We start from the raw sequence: 20,279 nt of genomic DNA, 5'->3' as shown, positions 1-20,279 counted from the left end.
TAATAGAGTTACCATATGATCCATCAATCCCATTCCTGTGCATATATCTGGAAAAGATGAAAACTCTAATTAAAAAAGATACACGTGGGACTTCCCTGGTGGTCCAGTGGCTAAGACTCCACACTCCCAATGCAGGGGGCCTAGGTTCCATCCCTGGTCAGGGAACTAGATCCCACATGCCACAACTAAGAGTTAGAGGCCCGCAACTAAGATCCAGTGCAGTAAAATGAATTTTAAAAAAAAGAAAGAAAAGATACATGTACCCCAATGTTCATAGGAGCTCTATTTACAATAGCCAACATGTAAGTATTACTCAGCCATAAAAAAGAATGAATGAAAAATGACGTTTGTAGCAACATGGATAGACCTAGAGATTATCATGCTAAGTGAAGTAAGTTGGAAAGAGAAATATCATGATATTACTTATTTGTGAAATCTAAAACAGTCATCCAAATGAACTTATTTACAAAACAGAGACAGACTCAAAGATGTAGAAAAGAGTCATATGGTTATCAAAGGGAAAGGGGGGGAGATAAATTAGGAGTTTGGGATTAACAGATACACACTACTATATGTGCAAAATAGATTAAAAAAAAACAAGGACCAACTGTATAGAACAGGAAGGCTGAATCACTTTTTACTGTACACTTGAATTAACACAACATTGTAAATCAACTGTAACTTAAAAAATGAAGAAACTTCCTTGGTGGTCCAGGTAAGACCCTGTGTTTCCAATTGAGGGGCACAGGTTCGAACTAAGATCCCACATGCTATGTGGAGCAACCAAAAAATAAAAGCATTTTAAAAGTTTAAAAATAAAAATTGAATAGAGTATCCTGGTGCTTATCATACTATTCTTTCAAATTTTCTGTAGGTTTGAAAACATTTCCCTGAAACAGGTTAAAAATTATACATATAACTAAGCAATATGGACTATGTTAGAGTTTTTACATTAATCGGTATTGGGCTGACCCCACAGGCCTGCAAGCCTCATAGTAGCCCAGCCTTGAAACCAAAGAAAAGAGCCCGGAGACAGTGACAGAGACATCAATGGCTTCTTGGACAGGGAATCTTACACATCCACAGCCAAGGGTGCCAGAGAAACACCCCCCACCCCTGCAATGGCAGAGGGCAGGCTGGACATGACAGCAGTCCTCACTACTTGGGGGAGGAGGAGGTTATCATTTATAGGGGGAATTGAGTCAGGCTGGCTCATCAGTTACCAGGGAAACCAGTAGCTGGGCCACATCCCTCCCAGCCCCTCAGGTTAACAACCTAGAAAGGCAGATGTCTTCCTTTAATAAGCTAGCAGGCAGAGCCCTTCTGATCTAAGGGGTAAGCAGGTTCATGTGAGTCGGGTGCCGGTGAAGCAGGGACCGGTCAAGCAGGGAAGGTACAGAAAGCAAGAGAACAGCTATCTTGAATGGCCTGACCATACAACCTAATTGCTTGTCCATTTTGTGTGGGCCAGCACTTATAGATAAATGGAAGCAAGCACAATTTACAGAAAAATTTAAAGCTGAGTCAAAGACCTTAATTTTACCTATGATCAATCCAAAACCATCATTATATGATCTTAGCAGAAGAGCATCTTGAGACAGTCTCCCTGGAAAGTGGTTTGAGAAGCTGAGTAGGGCCTTCTAAATGAGGGTGGTCTTGGGCTTCTGCTTGCAGTAACCCCCAACTGTGGTATTTTTTTAAAACTGACGTCTTTATTTCCTGTTCAGATTTTTTTTGAAGTGGGTTCCCCCACAGGGATTGAACCCACAGCCCTTGGAGTGCAAGCATGTAGTCTTAACCACTGGACCACCAGAGAAGTCCCCTGTAGTCCCCACCAGTCAGGGCCCTGCCTTCTTCTAAGCTAAATAGACCAGGGAACTTGGTTCCTCAGGGTAATCTTCTCCCACTCTCTGCTCTCAGAGAAAGACGTAACCCTCAAACCACATCAGAGGGAAGCGAGAACACAAATGCCTTGTGTCCCTTCCTGTAACCTAGCTGGGTGCCCAGCAGCTTTATCATACCTGCCCCACTTACAGCCATAGTGACAGAATAGTATCCTATCCATCTGAGTGTCCTGGAGATTAATTCTTCAAGAGCAAGCCCAGTTTTAATCCACTTCTGCTGTCTAAGAATGAAGCCTCTAAAACCCCACATGCCAGGCTGGCCCTTTTACCCCTCACCCTTCCAGTAAGCATTAGGAAGCCATCTCTGCATGCACTCAAGTCTCCCTCCTTATCCATATAGACTTTGATGTTCTTTTTCTATCTTTGTCCAAACAAAAATGACTAAAGTCAACATCATCACTTTATGTAGGCGATAATCAAATAGGATACAGGGCTGCCACAAATCACTGAACATAAAATGATACAAACCTGTTACATTTTCTAGAAGAGACTCAGTCATTGTAAACAAGGAAGAAAAACCAGAAGAATGCCTAAAGGACTGTAGTGTTTTGGACAAGTGTCCCCACACGCCCTTGAGTGAAGGTGGCTTCTGGTGGAGGTGGTCCTTTCAGCAGGAAGACAAGGAGATGGTTCCTCTGCAGAAGCCACGCCTCCTGGCCCCACCCACCCTCAGCGGTAGGCCTTGTTGAACTCCTGGAGGGTCCAGCGCTTGTTCTCAGTCGCCTGCTTGAGTTGGGTGTACTCTTTCACCAGCTTGTCAAACTCCTCCCCGAGGACCTCATAGGTGTTCAGGACCTGTCGGGACTTCTCCATGTCCTGCTCTTGTAGGCGAATAGCCCCCTCCAAACGGTCCCTAAGAACCCAGGCACGGGAGATACAATATAAGGATCTGGCTCCTCAGAAAGTACACAGAAATGGGAAGGCACAAAAATGAATGAGTCTGGAGGGTGTGTAGTGTGTGGAAGAGCTCTATCAGGCTTTTGGGAGTTCTCACCTAATGAGACGATGAACTTCCACTTTCTCAGCAGTGTAAGTGTCAGACAAAATCTTTAGCTCTTCCATCCTGACCAGGGGAGGAAAGAAATGTCAAGCTGAGGATCCCGGACAGCAGCAGACTTAGGAATGGGACACAGGACCTGCCCATAGTCAACGTATGGATTGAGCAGTGACAAGATAAGCAAAGTCGTTCCAAATTCCTGAGCAATTTAGCTCATGGTAAAGCACCTATTTCAGAAGGCTTTAAAATGAAAGACCCAAGAATGCTGACAGCTTTAGAGTAATCCAAAGGCTAACAGTGCTATGTGACATTTACTGCACACCCACACGGTGTCAGGCATGGCAGAGAGGAAAGCGATGAGGGAGAGGGTTGGAGGGGTGGGGTGTGAGATGGAGTCTCTCAGATCCACAGGGGTCACAGCTCACCGTAGCTTAAGGATCATTGCGCTGCACTTGATCTCCAGGTACTGAGCATTGATGCGGTCCAGCTCAGACTGAGTCTTCAGCCGGTGCTCCTGAAGAAGCCTCTGCAGTAAGGCCAGGCAGCGAAGTAGCACCTGAGCCCCCAGGAGGCAGGAGGAAGAGGGCAGCCACAAAAGACAGCAGAAAAGAAGGCAGATCAGAAATCCCTGGCTTTGGAATTCCCTGATGGTCCAGTGATTAAGATTCTGTGCTCCTACTGCAGGGGGCACGGGTTCGATGCCTGGTTGAGGAAGATCCATATGCCACTTGGCATGACCAAAAAAATTCCTGGCTTCCCTAGAAGGGCCCCTGGGGTCAGAGTAAAAGAGAAGGGAGGCCACCCCACTGCCCTGCCAGACCTGGGAGTAGGTGGCACTCTTCTTCTCCAGCAGCACCATCTGCTCCTTCTGCTGGCTCTTGGCAGCCTGGCACTGCTGCTTCTCACCTGTCAGAACCTCAGCGAGGTTCCAGACCTTTGCTGCTTTCAGGGTTTCACTGTCCAAATCTGGGCAAAGAAACAGAATACTGGATGGGAAAACCCTAAATGCTCCTGCCTTTTGAAAGCCGTATCTCAGTACCCCTCTCATACATCCAGCCCTACAGATTCTGTCTTCCTTACAGGTTTTCTTCTGATGGCCTGATAAAAACAGCCCAGTTCTCATAATTAAGTTCTCTCCATCTGCCTGCAATGCAGGAGACTGGGGTTCAATCCTTGGGTCAGGAAGATCCCCTGGAGAAAGGTATTCTTGCCTGAAGAATTTTATGGACAGAGGAGCCTGGTAGTCACAAAGAGCCACACACAACTGAGTGACTTCACTTTCACTCTTACTCTGAATTCCAAATGTGGCCCTTGATTCTTAAATCACAGAAATAAAGACAAAACAAGAGGCTTCCCTGGTGGCTCAGTGGTAAAGAATCTGCCTGCCAATGCACAAGAGGTGGGTTCCATCCCTGGGTGGGGAAGGTCCCCTGGAGAAGGAAATAGCAACCCACTCCAGTATCCTTGCCTGGGAAGTGGACGGAAGAGCCTGGTGGGCAACAGTCCTTGGGGTTGTGAAGAGTCGGACACAACTTAGCAGCTAAACAACAAACACAAGGTGGATACCTATTAGCCTGAACTTTCCTCCCTATTACATTCTGATTCTCTTAAGAAGAACTCATCCTTCCTTGTAGCAAGAGGACACTGCCACTCAGCACCTGGCCAAATGAGGGAATCCACACAGAACTCCTCACTCTTATTCTACCAGCAAGGGAACAAAAAAGTAAGCATTTCCAATGCTTCCCAGCTTCTGTCCCAAATCTAAAATTCAACACATTATTCTCAAAAGAGCAGACCAAGAACCCTGAAGGCCAGCTGTGAACAGGACACAGCCGGCATGCACCTGAACTGGGATTGTGGTAGCAGAGCACAGTGAAGCATTTCTTCTTGAGCTGCTCCTCCACTTCCAATGGGAGCCGGGCTCTCATCCACACAAAATCCTGCAGCCACAGAAGAGAAGGGGGAGATGCAGACAGACAGCCGGAACTTGGAAGATCCAGTCAATGAATACGTGATGATAACAATCTCAATGATAACCAAAGGAAATGCATCGAGAGTCATCAGGGAGATTTAATTTCAAGTCACCAGGGAGATTAATGTTTGGAAAGACTACAGAGGCTGTCAAGATCCCATGCTGAGGAAAATGTGGGGACCTAGGGCACTGGAAGTGCCTCTCTGCAGTTTGGCAATATGTACCAGCGTGTTCTATGTGTGTGGCCTGTGACCTGGTGATCCCACTTTAAGCACTAACACTTGAGAAATAATCATACAAAGACAAGTATGAACTAGTACATTCCTATCATTGTGGTTTCTACCAGCAAAAATGTGGAGACAACCTTAAATTAATATCCATCAATAAGGGTGAGCAAATTATGCTACATCTGTACAATGAAATCCATCTGTGATTAAAACTGGTGATATATAATAAGGACACTGAGCACTAACTATATGCCTGGATACTGTGCAGAGATTGCTTTAGGAAGAGGAGAGGAATAAATTAGGATCTTGGGATTTTCATATACATACTACTATATATAAAATACATTACCAACAAGGACCTACATACGGCCCAGGGAACTCCAATATTTTATAATAACCTTAAGAGAAAAGAATCTGAGAAAGAATTGATATATAAGTCTTAACTGAATCACTTTTCTGCATACCTTAAACTAATACAACATTATAAATCAACTATACTTCAACTAAAAAAAAAAAAAAAAAGAGTACCTTAGAGGGTATCATCTTGTTTACAGTAATTTGAAAAGTAATATATATTTGAAAATAATCATATATTTGAAAAGAAGTCCAAAATATATTGAGTGAAACAGATTATATTCTATATATGCACAGGAGGTATAATACCATTTATTGGGTTAGCCAAAAAGTTTGTTCAGGTTTTTCCACAACATCTCATGGAGAAACCCAAATGAACTTTTTGGCCAACCCAATATGTCAAGTTATACATAATAATACTGCATTTATTTCTAGATTTAGTATTTCAGCTCTTACTTTCTTCCTCGTAATGTTTTTTCTTTCTTATTTACTTAAGTTCTACCACCATGAACAAGTATCATTCTCACAGAAAGTTTAACCACGAAATGCTTCAATACATGGGAGAATTTAAGCCATTTCCCTTCTTTGGTCCCAATATCCGTCCCCCCAGCCCCTAACCTCTGAGGGTGGCATGAGCTCCAGAAGATCCGCCTTCTCCAGCCCTAGAAGTGGAGGCACCTCCCTCTCCTGGCTGGGACCTAAGAGCCGTGTCAGCTCGGTCACGAGTAGCCGCTGTTCAAGGGTCTCATGAAACTGGGAGAGAGGATAAAAAGCAAAAAGAAGTTACTAGAAAACTTTTCCCATTCCGCCTCCTCCATCCTCACGAGCAGTTCTTCACATATCTTCAAAGTCCTCAAACATGTCATCCCCTTTAGATAACTCTCTAGCTGCAGTGCTTTCTCCTGTCAATCTTCCTTTTCAAAACCCTGACAACACACTCACCTCTTTCCCCATAACTACAGTCCCTGTCTTTCTTGACACCCGTTACTCAAAACTCCTATTTCCCCCATATCATAGAATCAAAGGAAGCCACAGCGGTCCCTGTCATTCCTACAGCTGCTACCAGCACTTCCTGCTTCCTGCCTCACCTTTCTGTCCTCAGAAGTTAAATCTGTATCTTGTGTCTTCACATAGTAGTCCACAAGTAGCTCCTGAATGACTCTGTGTAAAATCTCAGACCTTAACCATGTTGTCTTATGCAGTCGAACTTCCTTCCATGCCTAGAAAACCGAAAAAATCCCAGGTGGGAGCCCCTCTCTCTCAGAAGATCTTTTTCTTCCTTCCAGTCAGCCCTTCTCCCAGGGCCCTTACCTGAGCCTGCTCCTTTGCCAGCGTGAGGCTTAAACCACTCTCGTCCACGTGTTGTGAGAGACTCAGCAGTAGTTGGCTGAAGTGTGGGTTCTGTAACAGGTCCTCTTCACTCAGGTTACAAGGAGGAAGCTGTTTGCTGCACACTTAATGAGACGTCCCCCATAGGGACCAAAAAGCAAAGACAGCAGTACGGATTCAATTTATATAATTGAGCATAAGATACAGGAAGGGAAGGGTCAGTAGCTCAGTTATGTCCATGTTCAGTGGACACACTCATGCTCACTCATGAGGACTCTTTGCGACCTCATGGACTATAACCCGCCAGGCTCCTCTGTCCATGGAATTTCCCAAGCAAGAATACTGGAGCGGGTTGCCATTGCCTACTCCAGGGGATTCTCCCAACCCAGAGTTCGAAGCAGCATCTCCCTAGGATTCTGCACTGGCAGGCAGATTCTTTACCAATGAGCCACCTGGGAAGTCCCCATAATTGAGCATAACTCTCAGCTTAATACTCACTTCCAAAAAAACCCTTAGGTTTTTGGTAGGGACGTTTTCTAAATCAAATGAAATTTTTTTAAAAATAGGGAATTCACTGGCGGTCCATTGGTTAGAACTTCATACTTTCACTGCCAAGGGCCTGGGGTTCAATCCCTGGTCAAGGAACTAAGATCCCTCAAGCCTTGTGGCACAAGTAAAAAGTTTAAAAATCCACAAATAAACTAAAGGCAGTTCTCAAAGTAACAAGCATTTATATTATATACAAGGGCGTTAATCAAGAATTAGAGAACAAGCCTTAAAAAAAGCTAAGATCCTAGAAAATGGAAATACAGTTGGAAAATATTAGACAAAGAGAAACAAGAATAAGGGACTCTTTGGTAGGACTCACCACACTACCTAAAATGCCTCATTCATACATAATAACTAGAGTTTTGGGGGACGGAAAAAAACAACACATGTACAGTTCCAACTTGGGATGTAATCTCTGGTTGCATAAACAAGACTGAGAGAGGGTATATTCTTAAGAATAAAAAATTTAACTAACCAAATTCTCTTTATTGTAAATAGACTGAGTACCCTACGTAGATGCAGAACAGTACACGCACGAGAAAAAGTGCAAGAAGCCAGGTTGTTGCTCACTTGCTAAGTCACGTCTGACTCTTTATGACCCCATGGACTGTAGCACGCCAGGCTCCTCTGTTCTCCACTATCTCCCAGAGTTTGCTCAAATTCATGTCTATTGAATCAGTGACGCTATCTAACCATCTCATTTTCTGCCACCCCCTTCTCCCTTTGCCTTCAATCTTTCCCAGCATCATGGTCTTTTCCTTTGAGTTGGCTCTTCACATCAGGTGGCCAAAGTATTGGAGCTTCAGCAACAGTCCTTCCAGTGAATACTCAGGGTTGATTTCCTTTAGGATTGATTGGTTTGATCTCTGTGCAGTCCAAGGGATTCTCAAGAGTCTTCTCTAGTACCACAATTTGAAAGCATCAATTCTTTGGCTCTCAGCCTTCTTTATGGTCCAACTCTCACATCTACACATGACTACTGGACAAACTATAGCTCTGACTAGACAGACCTTTGTCAGCAAAGTGATATCTCTACTTTTTAATATGTTGTCTAAGTTTATCATTGCCAGATTCCATATGCTCAAGGGGCTTTTTTTTCCATCTGTTTTCCCACATGCTTTCTGCTGGGGTCTTCTATTTTACTTTCACATACCAAACACATTTTAATTCTCTGGACCATCATACCAAAAAGTCCTTTCAGAAAATTAAAAGTCTCTTCTTTTTTTCCTCCCAAGGCATTAAAAACTCAATATGGAAATGGTCAAAATATAGAAGATTGATGTTTTCAAAGGACTCAAGATAGAGAAAACATCTGAAATGGGCAAAGAATTCAAATATGGAAGGATTCTGAGATTTTAGAGGATAAGATATGAGAAAATTCAAGACACAGCTTTCAAAAGTTCACTCGCCACCCTTGTCATCAGGATATGGCTGCTAACACAGCCTGGGAACATCTTGAAATTTTAGTCTATGCACTAGCAGGTACTGAACAGGCGTTTGTATAATCTGTCTTTCAATAAGAGAATGTTTATAATCATCAAGGATTCTAGTTTCCCTAGGAACTTAGGCTTCTGTGAGAGAAACCATACTGGTGAACATTATCAATCCTTTTATTTTTTTGGCCACACCTCGAGACATCTTAGTTCCCCAACCAGGGGTTGAACACGGGCTACAGCAGTGAAAGTGCCAAGTCCTACCACTGAACCACCAAGGAATTTCCCCTTTTTATTATAGAAGACAGTGCCCTAGATCACACCATTTTGGGACTTCCCTGGTGGTCCGATGGTTAACAATCTGGCCATGGGTTCAATCCCTGGTCTGGGAAGATTCCACATGCCTCAGGGCAACTAAGCCATGTGCCACAACTACTGAAGCCTGCATGCCCTAGAGCCTGTGTTCTGCAACAAGAGAGGCCGCGGCAATGAGACGTCCTTGCACCCCAACTAGAGAAAGACCATGTGCAGCAATGAAGATCCAGCACAGCCAAAGTTAATCAGCTACTAAAAAAAAAAAAAAAGACCACTCTGGATAATTCTGCAAACCTCTTGCAAATGGCTGCCCTTACCTTGTTGCAGCATTTCCATCCCTTCTCCAGGCGAGCAGAAATCCCCGGATGCCATCTGCTTTTCTGGTGATTCTTATCTGTCCAGATGAGTAAAAGAAAGCAAAAAGATAAATAAACTGGCCTGGCTGCCCCAGAGAGACAACTACCTTGGGTTCAAATTTCTGTTGTCTACAAGCTGGGGAGGAGGAACACCTCTTACAGGGAAGGACTATATCACACATCCTGGGTCCTGTCTGAAAAGAATCCTCCTTGGGAAAGAAAACTTTCCAATTCACTAAACAGAAGGATGCCTGCTCCCGGCCCCCTAATGGCACCCCGCTCCAGTACTCTTGCCTGGAAAACCCCATGGATGGAGGAGCCTGGTAGGCTGCAGTCCGTGGGGTCGCTAAGAGTACTGAGCGACTTCCCTTTCCCTTCCCTTAAAACTGAGCCGCTGCTTTCTAGTTGAGTGAGCTGGGGAAGGGGAGGGGGTAGAAATCAGTCTGGTTTTTTTTCCTCCAAATAACTCAGCTATCAAATTCCACAAGAGTTACTTGTGCTTCTTTAACTTGACTTTCATCTGAGATCTGTTGGTAGCTTTTGATCATTAACTCTAGCAACATCCTTCAGGAGTGACACATCAATCCACACTTGAAGGAAAACAACTGGTTTTCGCATAACAGCATTAGGAAAGAGCACCTGGAGGAAAGAGCATGACAGGAAGACTGACAGCGAGGTCAGTGCCAGGAGAGGAACGCAAAGGTGTGTTCATGTGGCTGAGGCCTGGACGCGTGAGCCCTCAGTGTTCCGTCAGAACACCGAGGACACGGAAAAGAATGCCAGCAACACAAAGAGGAGGTAAGGATGGGCACAGTCTGGACTCTAGAGACAAAACTTTTCCCTTGACATTATTCCCGCCACCCCCTCACCCCCTCCCTTTTTTTTTTGCTCCAACCCGCCTCTCTGTAAGGTATCAAACTCTTCAAGAGCAGCTGAACCTCCCAAAGCAGAACATAGGTTATTAGGATTTAACACTTCATGTTCACAGAACATTTGGTTTACTTCCTGGTTTTATGAGTAACATCAAAGTAACTACTCATTTGTTTTGTAACATGGTCTAGAGGGGGACTGAGTCGGAATACTTAGACTTAATTTGCAGCTCAGCCCAGTTGCCTCTGTGTGAATTTAAGGGAAATGCTTTTTGGTGCCAAACTTTTTCCCACCTGCAAAACTGAGATAACGACTCCTGCCTTGGATGAGACATTAAGAATTAATAACACAATCGACTTGTCAACAAAAGCCACTACTTAGTTAAGCTCAGTGTTTTAGCGATTCTGTTTATCAAAGATCTAAGCCTGCAAATAAATTCTGCAGGCGCAAACTTCGCTCACGGAAATGAGAACCAACCCAAATTTAAAGAGTCAGCTGTTCTTCCCTCCCTAGGGGAACTGCCCTCTTGGGGTTTTTAGGGTGATTTTCTTTACCCTTTTAAAGTCTTACAGGGAGTGAATGGTGGGGGCAATCAAGCTCGATTCTCCACCCTTTGCACTCAGACGTGTTAAAACGCTGCTACAAGGACCCAAGCATTTAAATGTTCTGACTCAGGCGTCTTTTAAATTCTTAGAGCTGTCTTTACACGCTGCACTGAACGTTAAATTGATTTTACAGGTATTTTCACAAGATGTGACCCTTACAGGGCCCGAGATGAATCAAAATGCGGAGCGCGCTCTCGGACGCCTACTTTCCTGCCGTCTGGTAGCCAAGGATTCCCAAGGGCGAGGGCGGTCTCGGCGGCCGGAGACCGGGGACTGGCCGGCTTGACTCTCCCAGCGCTCCTTCTCCCCGCAGCGCCGCCCGCTGACCCTCCGGAGCAAACCTGCACAGCAAGGGGCAGCTGAAGCTCCCGAGGCAGTGCCGAGGGGGCTGAGGCGGGCAGGTGGGCAGCCGGCGACCGCAACACTGGACCGCCGCCCGCGCCCGGCCTCCGAAACCTCTCGATCCGGCCGGGCGCTGGGGCTGCTGGAAGCTAGGCCTGGGCAGACAGCGCGGGAGGCCGGGGGAGGGGAAAGGGCCCCAAACGCCCAGGAGGCCGCGTGGGAGGGAGGGGCGGTGCCACGCTCGAGGCGGGAACGGCAGGCTCCGCCTCCAGCCGGGCGCGCGCCCTGCGTCTTCCAACGGCCAGAGGACTGGGTGTTTGGAGTCCGGACTGGGAAAGGGAGCAGGCAGACTTCTTTGCCCTTTCTCCTAGGCACCTCCCCCACGTTGAGGGAAAATGTTGGGAAGATGGTAATAATTGCCAGCTTTTACTGAGGGCCCACAATGAGTCAGACTACGCTAAATGTTTTACTTGCCTGGCCCTGCCCGGTTTAGTTCTTGTGTCCTACGAGGAAGTCACTATCATACCCATTTTGCAGAGGGGAAAACTGAGGCGCAAAGAGGCTAACTGGCTTATTCAAGGTCGCTGATTGCAGTGTAAGCCTGACCTCGGGGACCTCTGAACTGCCCCAGACATGCCACCCATCTGCAAGTCTCCTTGCTCAGGTGCTGCCAGCCCTGTCTCTTGAGGTGGCTTCTCCACTTTTCCTACTGCAGGTTTCTCCTCTGCTCTCTTCTTTATTTCTCATCCGTCATCAAAACCTCTGTCTTCTTTTTTTGAACTACAGGGACATTTATTGTTTGCTTAACCAGAAATCTGGAGCTGGAGGGGGGTCCTAAGACTTCTTAGGTTTCCCTGGTGGCTCAGTTGGTAGAGAATCTACCTGCAATGCAGAAGACCTGGAGAAGGGAATGGCAACCCACTCCTACTTGCCTAGGAAACCCCCTTACCAGAGGAGCCTGGCAGGCTACAGTCAGTCCATGGGGTCAGGAAGAGTCCATCACAACTGAGTGACTAACACTTTCACTTTTCAAGACTTTTTAGTAGCTCCCTGATCTCAAGATCGTTTGCAATTCTCTTTGCAATCCCCTCATGGTCAAAAGGTGGCTTCAGAAGTCCAAGAAGTACATCACATTCTCTCAACAGCATCCTAGCAGGAAGGAAGGAGAAGAGCCTTCTTCCTGTAACAGTCTGAGAAGAAAATCTTTTCCAGAAGCATCCACAAGACTTTCCCATATGTCTCATTGTCTCATTTTTGGGTCACCTCGCCACCCTTAGCCCAGTGAGCCGGATGTCTTCCATTTGCCCCCTAGATCCACTTTCAGCTCTTCAACACCCTATGTAGAAGGTAAGGACTACTCAGTATCTGTATTCTCTGACTGGTTTCAGTCAATGGGGGATCCCAGCAGGAGGTGGTAGGGAGAGAAAGGATGATTCCCTTGACATCCTCTCTGGGTCTGACTTCAGGCTGGCTAAGGTTCCCCCAACATCTCTCTGTTTTAACCACCCCCCACCCTTTTTTCAAAGTCAACTGGAATCTAGTCATTAGGTTCAGTTTGGTTCAGTTCAGTCACTCAGTCATGTCCGACTCTTTGTGACCCCATGAACGCAGCATGCCAGGCCTCCTTGTCCATCACCAACTCCCAGAGTTCACCTAAACTCATATGCATCGAGTCGGTGATGCCATCCAGCCATCTCATCCTCTGTCGCCCCCTTCTCCTCCTACTCCCAATCCCTCCCATCATCAGGGTCTTTTCCAATGAGTCAACTCTTCACGTGAGGTGGCTGAAGTATTGGAGTTTCAGCCTTAACATCAGTCCTTCCAATGAACACCAGGACTGGTCTCCTTTAGGATGGACTGGTTATTAGATGAATTAGTTTTAAAATATTTATTGCTAAGTAAATTGTACCAACATTATGAAATTTCTTGCATCAGAGAAGCAGGTGGGGAGGTGGGAAAGGACTCTCAGGACTTGGTGTGCTGGGTGGCAGAGAATTTAACCTTTTCTTTTAATACCAACTAGAGAATTCTGCTAGCAGCAAAACATAGAGAAATAGTGTGATCCAGTGCAAAAATTTTATGTCCCTGGTCATCTTGTCAACTGCCACCTTTCGTGCTTAATGTTAAAGTGCTGTCATTTTCTAAGGCTTTTAAAAATCATTTCTGCTTCCTCAGTTCTGTAGTGCAGCATCATTAAATACCAGGCATAATGTCCCTAACAAATGGCAGTTGGAACAAAATAGCAAGGATGCTTTGGTGACTCAGAATTGATCAGAAATCTACTGAAATTTCATGTATCCTATTTGCCAAAATTTCTAAAATGGTACTACAAAGCTTTGGCTAAGTAGCTCCAAAGTACTGGAGGAGTGAGGGGGTGAAGGATACAGAGGCCTGTCTTGAGGTAGGAGGCAGGAGGGGAGAGCCATGGGAAGTCGTGAACTGGATCAAGTCTTCATATGCAATTATCTGTTCCATCTCTGTCTCTAACAAACTATGTGACCTTGGATTTCAGGTTCCTTATCTGTCAAAAGGAGGAACTAACATATTTCTAGCTCGTCCAATCTCACAGTGTTGATGTAATGATCAAATGAGATAATGGCTGAGAAAGTTTTTTGGAAAGACTATCAAAGTGAGGTGTTTTTAAATTGACACTTATTAAGCGCCTTGGGAGAGACACAAAGAAAAATAGAACTCAGTCCCTTCCCTGAATTTCATAATCTAGTTCAGAAGATAAAACATACACATGAAAAGCAAATAATACATGGCAGCAAAAAGGTGTCAAAAGAGCAGTTTAAATAATAAATACCAGAAAAACCTGAGGGAGGTAGAGAATTCTTTCTGCAGGAATGGATAGGGAAGACTATGAAATGAATCTTCTCTTAGCCAGGCCTGAAAGGAGAGGAAACTTAGATCGTTTAGAATGAAGGAAACATCCCAGCAAGTGGAGGCAGAGACAGGGAGTCCAAGCTCCATGCTGGGCCCAAGAGACCAGACCAGGTGAAGCCAAAAATGTTATAGTAAGACAAGAAAGTTGAAGCTTATGGACCATCCTTGCAGTTAAAACTGTTGCAGGACTTCCCTGGCTGTCCAATGGTTACGAATCCACACTTCCACTGCAAGGGGCACGGGTTTGATCCCTGGTAGGAAAACTAAGATCCCACATGCTGTGTGCTGTGTGCATGTATTGAGGCAAAGAAACCAAAAACCCCTGCAGCAGGATACTGAAAAAGAGTCTTACAAACCACATCATCTCGTGTCCTTGAAGAAAAGGAGAGGCCCCCTAGAATTCATTCTCTATCGCTCCCTTCCTATCGCTTTATTATGGACTTAAAAAAAAAGAAAGTTTTATTGAGGTATTTTGGCATACAATATTTAAAGTGTACCACTCATTAAGTTTTGACATAACTATACATCTGTGAAACCATCAACCATATTCAACACAGTGAACAAAAGCATCATTCCCTAAGTGATTACATGTGCCCTTTTATAATTCCTCTCTTTGGCCCCTCCCAACCACTGATCTCCTTTCTGTCACTATAGATTAGTTTGCACTTTCTAGAATTTTACATAAATGGAAACAAATAAAGATGCACTCTTTTTTCTCTGGCTTCTTTCACTCAGCATAGTTAATTTTGAGTTCCATGCATATTGTTGCTCTTCTCAATGATTCATTTTTTTTTCAGTTCCTGTCTTATTATTGTTGAGAAGTACTATAGACCCTCTAAAGCCTTAATTTGTTTGAGTTTGTATTTAAGGAGGTGCTTCCTCCATGACCCCAAGGTACTTAGCATCACACAGAGGCACTTTTTTTTTTTTTTTTTTAATGAGGCTGCTTGGCTTGCAGGATCTGAGTTCCCCCACCAGGGATCGAACCCATGTCCCCCTGGGGTGGTTAAGCAGAATCCTAACCACCGGACCACTAGGGAATTCCCACGTTATTTGTTGAAGGGATGAATTTTGACCACCTCAACAGTGCCTAATACCTTATATAGTTATGTTTGTTCCATGGAATGCTTGGTCTCTTAGGCCAGCATCTTCATGATGGTGTTCATCTCACCTTCTGCTATACCATATGCAAAATAACAACCACTCACTTCTTAAATGTTTTTTAATGATAAAGCCAAGAACATACTCAAGTGTTCTTGAGCTAGACTCTGGGGGAAGGGGGAAGGTGCCAGGCGGGTGGTGGAAAAAGATAAATTAGGCATCACTCCTGCTCCCAATGTAGCTCTACCTTCTTGAAGACACTGCTCTTCATCAAGTTTTCAAAATATATGTTTTAACTTGATAATAAATGTAAATGGGAGTCTGAGAAAAAGTCTACTTAACCTTTCAGACTTGGGCCATCCCTTTGCTGCATTGTTTAGAATTACAGAGAAGAGTAGAGATTTGCTGAGAATATTGCAGGGACTCTGCCTCCCATACTGTAGCCAGGAAACAAAACCATGCTCCAACAGAGATTTTGGGTGAGCAGTTAGTATTCTACTTATCTAACTAATGGAAAGGTTTAAGTAGAATATCTTCTCCCACTGAAAATTTGGGCTTAAATAACCAGTTTTACAGCTAGGACATTAAAAATAGCCATTGAATTATGGAACCACGCTTAACTGAGGAATTGTTTAGAAAAGAATGTTTTAAAAGCCATACCACTTTAGGGTGTTCCTGATTGCCTAGTGGTTAGGACTTGGTGCTTTCAGTGCAGAGGTCTGAGTTCGATCCTGTTCAGGGAAACATTCCACATGCCTCATCAGTTCAGTTCAGTTCAGTTCAGTCACTCAGTCGTGTCCAACTCTGCAACCCCATGAATTGCAGCACGCCAGGCCTCCCTGACCCTCACCAACTCCCAGAGTTCACCCAAACTCATGTCCATTGAGTCGGTGATGCCATCCAGCCATCTTGTCCTCTGTCGTCCCCTTCTCCTCCTGCCCCCAATCCCTCCCAGCATCAGTCTTTTCCAATGAGTCAACTCTTCACATGAGGTGGCCAAAGTATTGGAGTTTCAGCTTTAGCATCAATCCTTCCAATGAACACCGAGGCCTGATCTCCCTTAGAATGGACTGGTTGGATCTCCTTGCAGTCCAAGGGACTCTCAAGAGTCTCCTCCAGCACCACAGTTCAAAAGCATCAATTCTTCGGCACTCAGCTTTCTTCACAGTCTAACTCTCATATCCATACATGACCACTGGAAAAACCATAGCCTTGACTAGATGGACCTTTGTCTCTGCTTTTGAATATGCTATCTAGGTTGGTCATAACTTTCCTTCCGAGGAGTAAGCGGCTTTTAATTTCATGGCTGCAATCACCATCTGCAGTGATTTTGGAGCCCCCCAAAATAAAGTCAACCACTGTTCCACTGTTTCCCCATCTATTTCCCATGAAGTGATGGGACCAGATGCCATGATCTTAGTTTTCTGAATGTTGAGCTTTTCATAGCACTTTGAAAGTATCTGAAGACAAGTAGCAAGAGTATTGTGGTATTATGGACTCAGAAGCTAGTTTCAGGAAAAAAAAATTTTACAGACAGTCAAGAGATTTCAGAATTATTTTCAAGGGTGTTCACTGGAAAATGAAGGTATTCAGAGCTGCAACTATTGATGATTAAGCTAGAAAATTTCATGCCTATTGTGATACATGATTTAGGAAGAAAACAAGTGAATAAAGAAAATATGTAATCAACCTATGACATCAAATGAAAATTTAAGAACAAATGTTCATAATGTGCCATTTTTGCAAATGTTTAACCCTTCTAAGGGGATTTGAAACCCAGACCTTGTGGCTTCAAGGGTTGCCTGACTGTTCATGGAAACTTTTGTTATGCAGACTGGAATGAGCCTGGTTTTACTCTGAGACACTATTGCAAACCAGCATGTAAACAAGGAAATTTTGGATCTCAAAGAAAAGCTGAGAAATTTGGCTCAAAAAATGGGACAGATTGAAACCATTTTTACCAAAGGAATATGAGACAGTTAAAAGAAATTGATTCAGAAAAAGACTCCTATCATTTTGAAAAGCTAGACATGAGGCACAACGTGTTCAGTTCTTGTTATAACTGTGTGCTGCTGTAATGCGCAAACACGTGCCAGGCTGATAAAGTATTTCCCTGGGTTTTAAACTGATGATGACACTGTCTCATACTGAGCTGCATATGAAAGAGATTTTCTCCTTTAAAAATTGTGTCAGAACCAGTGGGAGAAACAGACCTACCAAAGGGCATTTGGAGGTTCATGCTTGGGAAGAACATACACTGTAAGTTTTGAAATGCCTCCTATGATTAAAGTGTTATACGGAAAAAAAAAAAAAGCAAAACCTTGAGGAAGTTAGCAATGTGGCATACTTTCTACATTCCATTACCAAAGAGAAATTTTGCCAAACTAATTTATAGTGTTCAACCACGGTAGCTAAGTAGATTAAGAGTTACATCTGGGTTTCTCATGACTGGATTGCCTTATAAAAACCCAGGCACAGATATTTCTGGAAAGCATGCTTTTCTTGGGCAGCTTTTCAAAATTAATTTATTGATATTTTCAAATGATTAATAATGGGAGGCTCTAGTATGGATGTGAGAGTTGGACTGTGAAGAAAGCTGAGCACCAAAGAATTGATGCTTTTGAACTGTGGTGTTGGAGAAAACTCTTGAGAGTTCCTTGGACTGCAAGGAGATCCAACCAGTCCATTCTAAAGGAGATCAGTCCTGGGTGTTCCTTGGAAGGAATGGTGCTGAAGCTGAAACTCCAGTACTTTGGCCACCTCACACGAAAAGTTGACTCATTGGAAAAGACCCTGATGCTGGGAGGGATTGGGGGCAGGAGGAGAAGGGGATGACAGAGGATGAGATGGCTGGATGGCATCACTGACTCGATGGACGTGAGTTTGAGTGAACTCCGGGAGTTGGTGATGGACAGGGAGGCCTGGCATGCTGTGATTCATGGGGTCGCAAAGAGTCAGACATGACTGAGCGACTGAACTGAACTATGGACGGGGAGCCCTTGACCGTCCAAATCAAGCGTTACTGACGCAAAAAGTCCGTGGGAGCCAGGCAGGTAATTAAAGTGTGCACAGTCCAAAGAGTGCTGGGGACTGTAACAAACCAAGGAAAGAATACATCAGATAAAGGAGCAGCCTCACTCAGTTCCACCCAGTTGTTGCCTTGTGGGAATGGAAGCCCAGGGGTGACAGATCTTCTCATTATGCAAAAAACCTTAGAAACCCTGCTCTTTGTATATAATATCCAGATTTTTATGTGAAATCTCTTGAACTGTGAATGCTAGCAACCAGTTATCTTGTTCGTAGTAGCTTATTGTTATTACAGAAGCAGTATACATGCATTGTATAAAAATAGAAAAACGTAGGCCAACAGCAGCAAAACATTTTCCCACCTCTCAGAGAGCACCACCGTTAACCCTTACTGCATATCCTTTCAAATCTTTTTTATTCATAGATATGTAGACATTTTAAAAGCAAAATGTGATTACCCTGCACGTGTGGTTTTGGTATTTTATTAATGATTTTGACCTTTCCGTCTCACTACATTTTCACCCCATCTAATCCCCTCTCCATATTAAAACATTTCCAGTTGACCACAAATACCTTTTGTAGCAATTTGTTTAAACCAATAGGAAACCAGGACCATGTGTTTTCTTGCTCTTGTGTGCCTTGTGTGTGTGTGCTCAGTTGCTTCAGTCGTGTCTGACTCTGCAACCCTATAGGCTATAGCCCACCAGGCTCTTCTGCCCATGGCATTCTCCAGGCACTGGAGTGAGTCGCCATGCCCTCCTCCAGAGGGTCTTCCCGACCCAGGGATTGAACCCGAGTCTCCTGCATCTCCTGCATTGCAAGCAGATTCTTTACCGCTGAGCCACCTGGGAAACACATTGTGAACCTTAAGTCTCTTCAGTCTAGCAGTTTAGGCTTAAATATACATTATCTACTGACTTGCTGAAGAGAGCAGGCAAGTTCCCCTGCAGACTGCCTCACTTCCTAGTGTCCATTAGTTTGCTTCCTCTGTTTCCTGTAAACTGCAGTTTGTATCTAATACTTCTTTTGGGGTGGGGAGAATATATGCTAGGTTGGGCTATGTATTTGCCTCACACCAGAACTAGTCTATGGGTTAGCAGTACCAGGACAGTTTCCAGGATATGAGTGATGACAGTCTGATCCCTCCAACATATGCTTACATTTTTGGCTTCAAAACTATATAAACTGACAGTGTTACTTGGCACTGTATGAATGTACAGTTGTCTCCAGTCATTTCACCTATAGTTTTTAACACTAATTAATAATTTTTGCTGGCTTCCCTAGTGGCTCAGCTGGTAAAGAATCCACCTGCAATGCAGGAGACCTGGGTTCGATCCCTGGGTTGGGAAGACCCCTTGGGGAAGGGAATGGCTACCCACTCCAGTATTCTGGCCTGGAGAATTCCATGGACTGTATAGTCCATGGGGTCGCAAAGAGTTGGACACAACTGAGTGACCTTCACTTCACTTCAATAATCTTTGCTAGGACCAAAAATTTTTCTAGAGTTCACAAAATGCCGTTTTTCCAGTTCTGTCATTTTTTTACATTTATTAGAATTTTTCCCTCTTCAACTAGGATTCAAATTAATACTATAAAAAATAATTTCCAATGGGCCAAACTCAATGCCTACAGGTTGCTACCTTCTGATCAACACTTTAAGCCAGACCAGTCTCACCACTGTCATCAGTACCCTGTGCATTAGGTCTCTTATTTGTAACACTCAATTTCTTTGCACTTGTTGACATGTTGTTTGTAATCTTCTCACTGCATTTTATGTGTTTATTTATCTCCCTGGCTAGACTGTGACCTCCTCAAGGACAGGGACTCTCCTGTAGTATATTTCCTTTGCTTCTCCTAATGTGCTCTTAAAGGTACTTTGGTGATTGCTAATTATAATTAACAAAAAAGCACTAGGAAGAACCCAAAATTTTCATATTGTCTCTTGTGTTCCCTGGCTTTCCCACTAAAACTTGTCCTAATTATCTATCATAATGAAGTGCTTGTCTCATTTA

At 44.2% G+C, this 20,279-nt stretch overlaps 1 protein-coding gene across 4 annotated transcripts; it reads right to left on the bottom strand.

Moving 5' to 3' along the window:
• Positions 1–612: 612 nt before the first annotated feature.
• HAUS4 (HAUS augmin like complex subunit 4) lies at positions 613–11,418 on the bottom strand. Of its 4 annotated transcripts, none has more exons than XM_027971644.2 (10): positions 11,071–11,418; positions 9,398–9,474; positions 6,766–6,908; positions 6,543–6,674; positions 6,073–6,207; positions 4,745–4,841; positions 3,722–3,867; positions 3,327–3,457; positions 2,899–2,967; positions 613–2,757 (listed from the first exon to the last, which is right to left on the bottom strand). In XM_027971644.2, exons 2-10 carry the CDS (start codon positions 9,450–9,452, stop codon positions 2,574–2,576), a joined length of 1,092 nt encoding a protein of 363 aa, XP_027827445.1. In that variant the 5' UTR covers positions 9,453–9,474; positions 11,071–11,418; the 3' UTR covers positions 613–2,573. The 4 variants fall into 4 exon arrangements, with proteins under 4 accessions (XP_027827445.1, XP_014952370.1, XP_012036382.1 ...); XM_015096884.3 differs by having other exon boundaries at positions 11,118–11,418; XM_012180992.3 differs by having other exon boundaries at positions 11,253–11,418.
• Between the last annotated feature and the right edge of the window lie 8,861 nt (positions 11,419–20,279).

The sequence above is a fragment of the Ovis aries genome, chromosome 7, assembly GCF_016772045.2.
Source record: "Ovis aries strain OAR_USU_Benz2616 breed Rambouillet chromosome 7, ARS-UI_Ramb_v3.0, whole genome shotgun sequence".
NCBI lineage: Eukaryota > Metazoa > Chordata > Mammalia > Artiodactyla > Bovidae > Ovis > Ovis aries.
The sequence above is the reverse complement of the archived record's forward strand: the minus strand, read 5'-3'. Positions and strand labels throughout refer to the sequence as shown.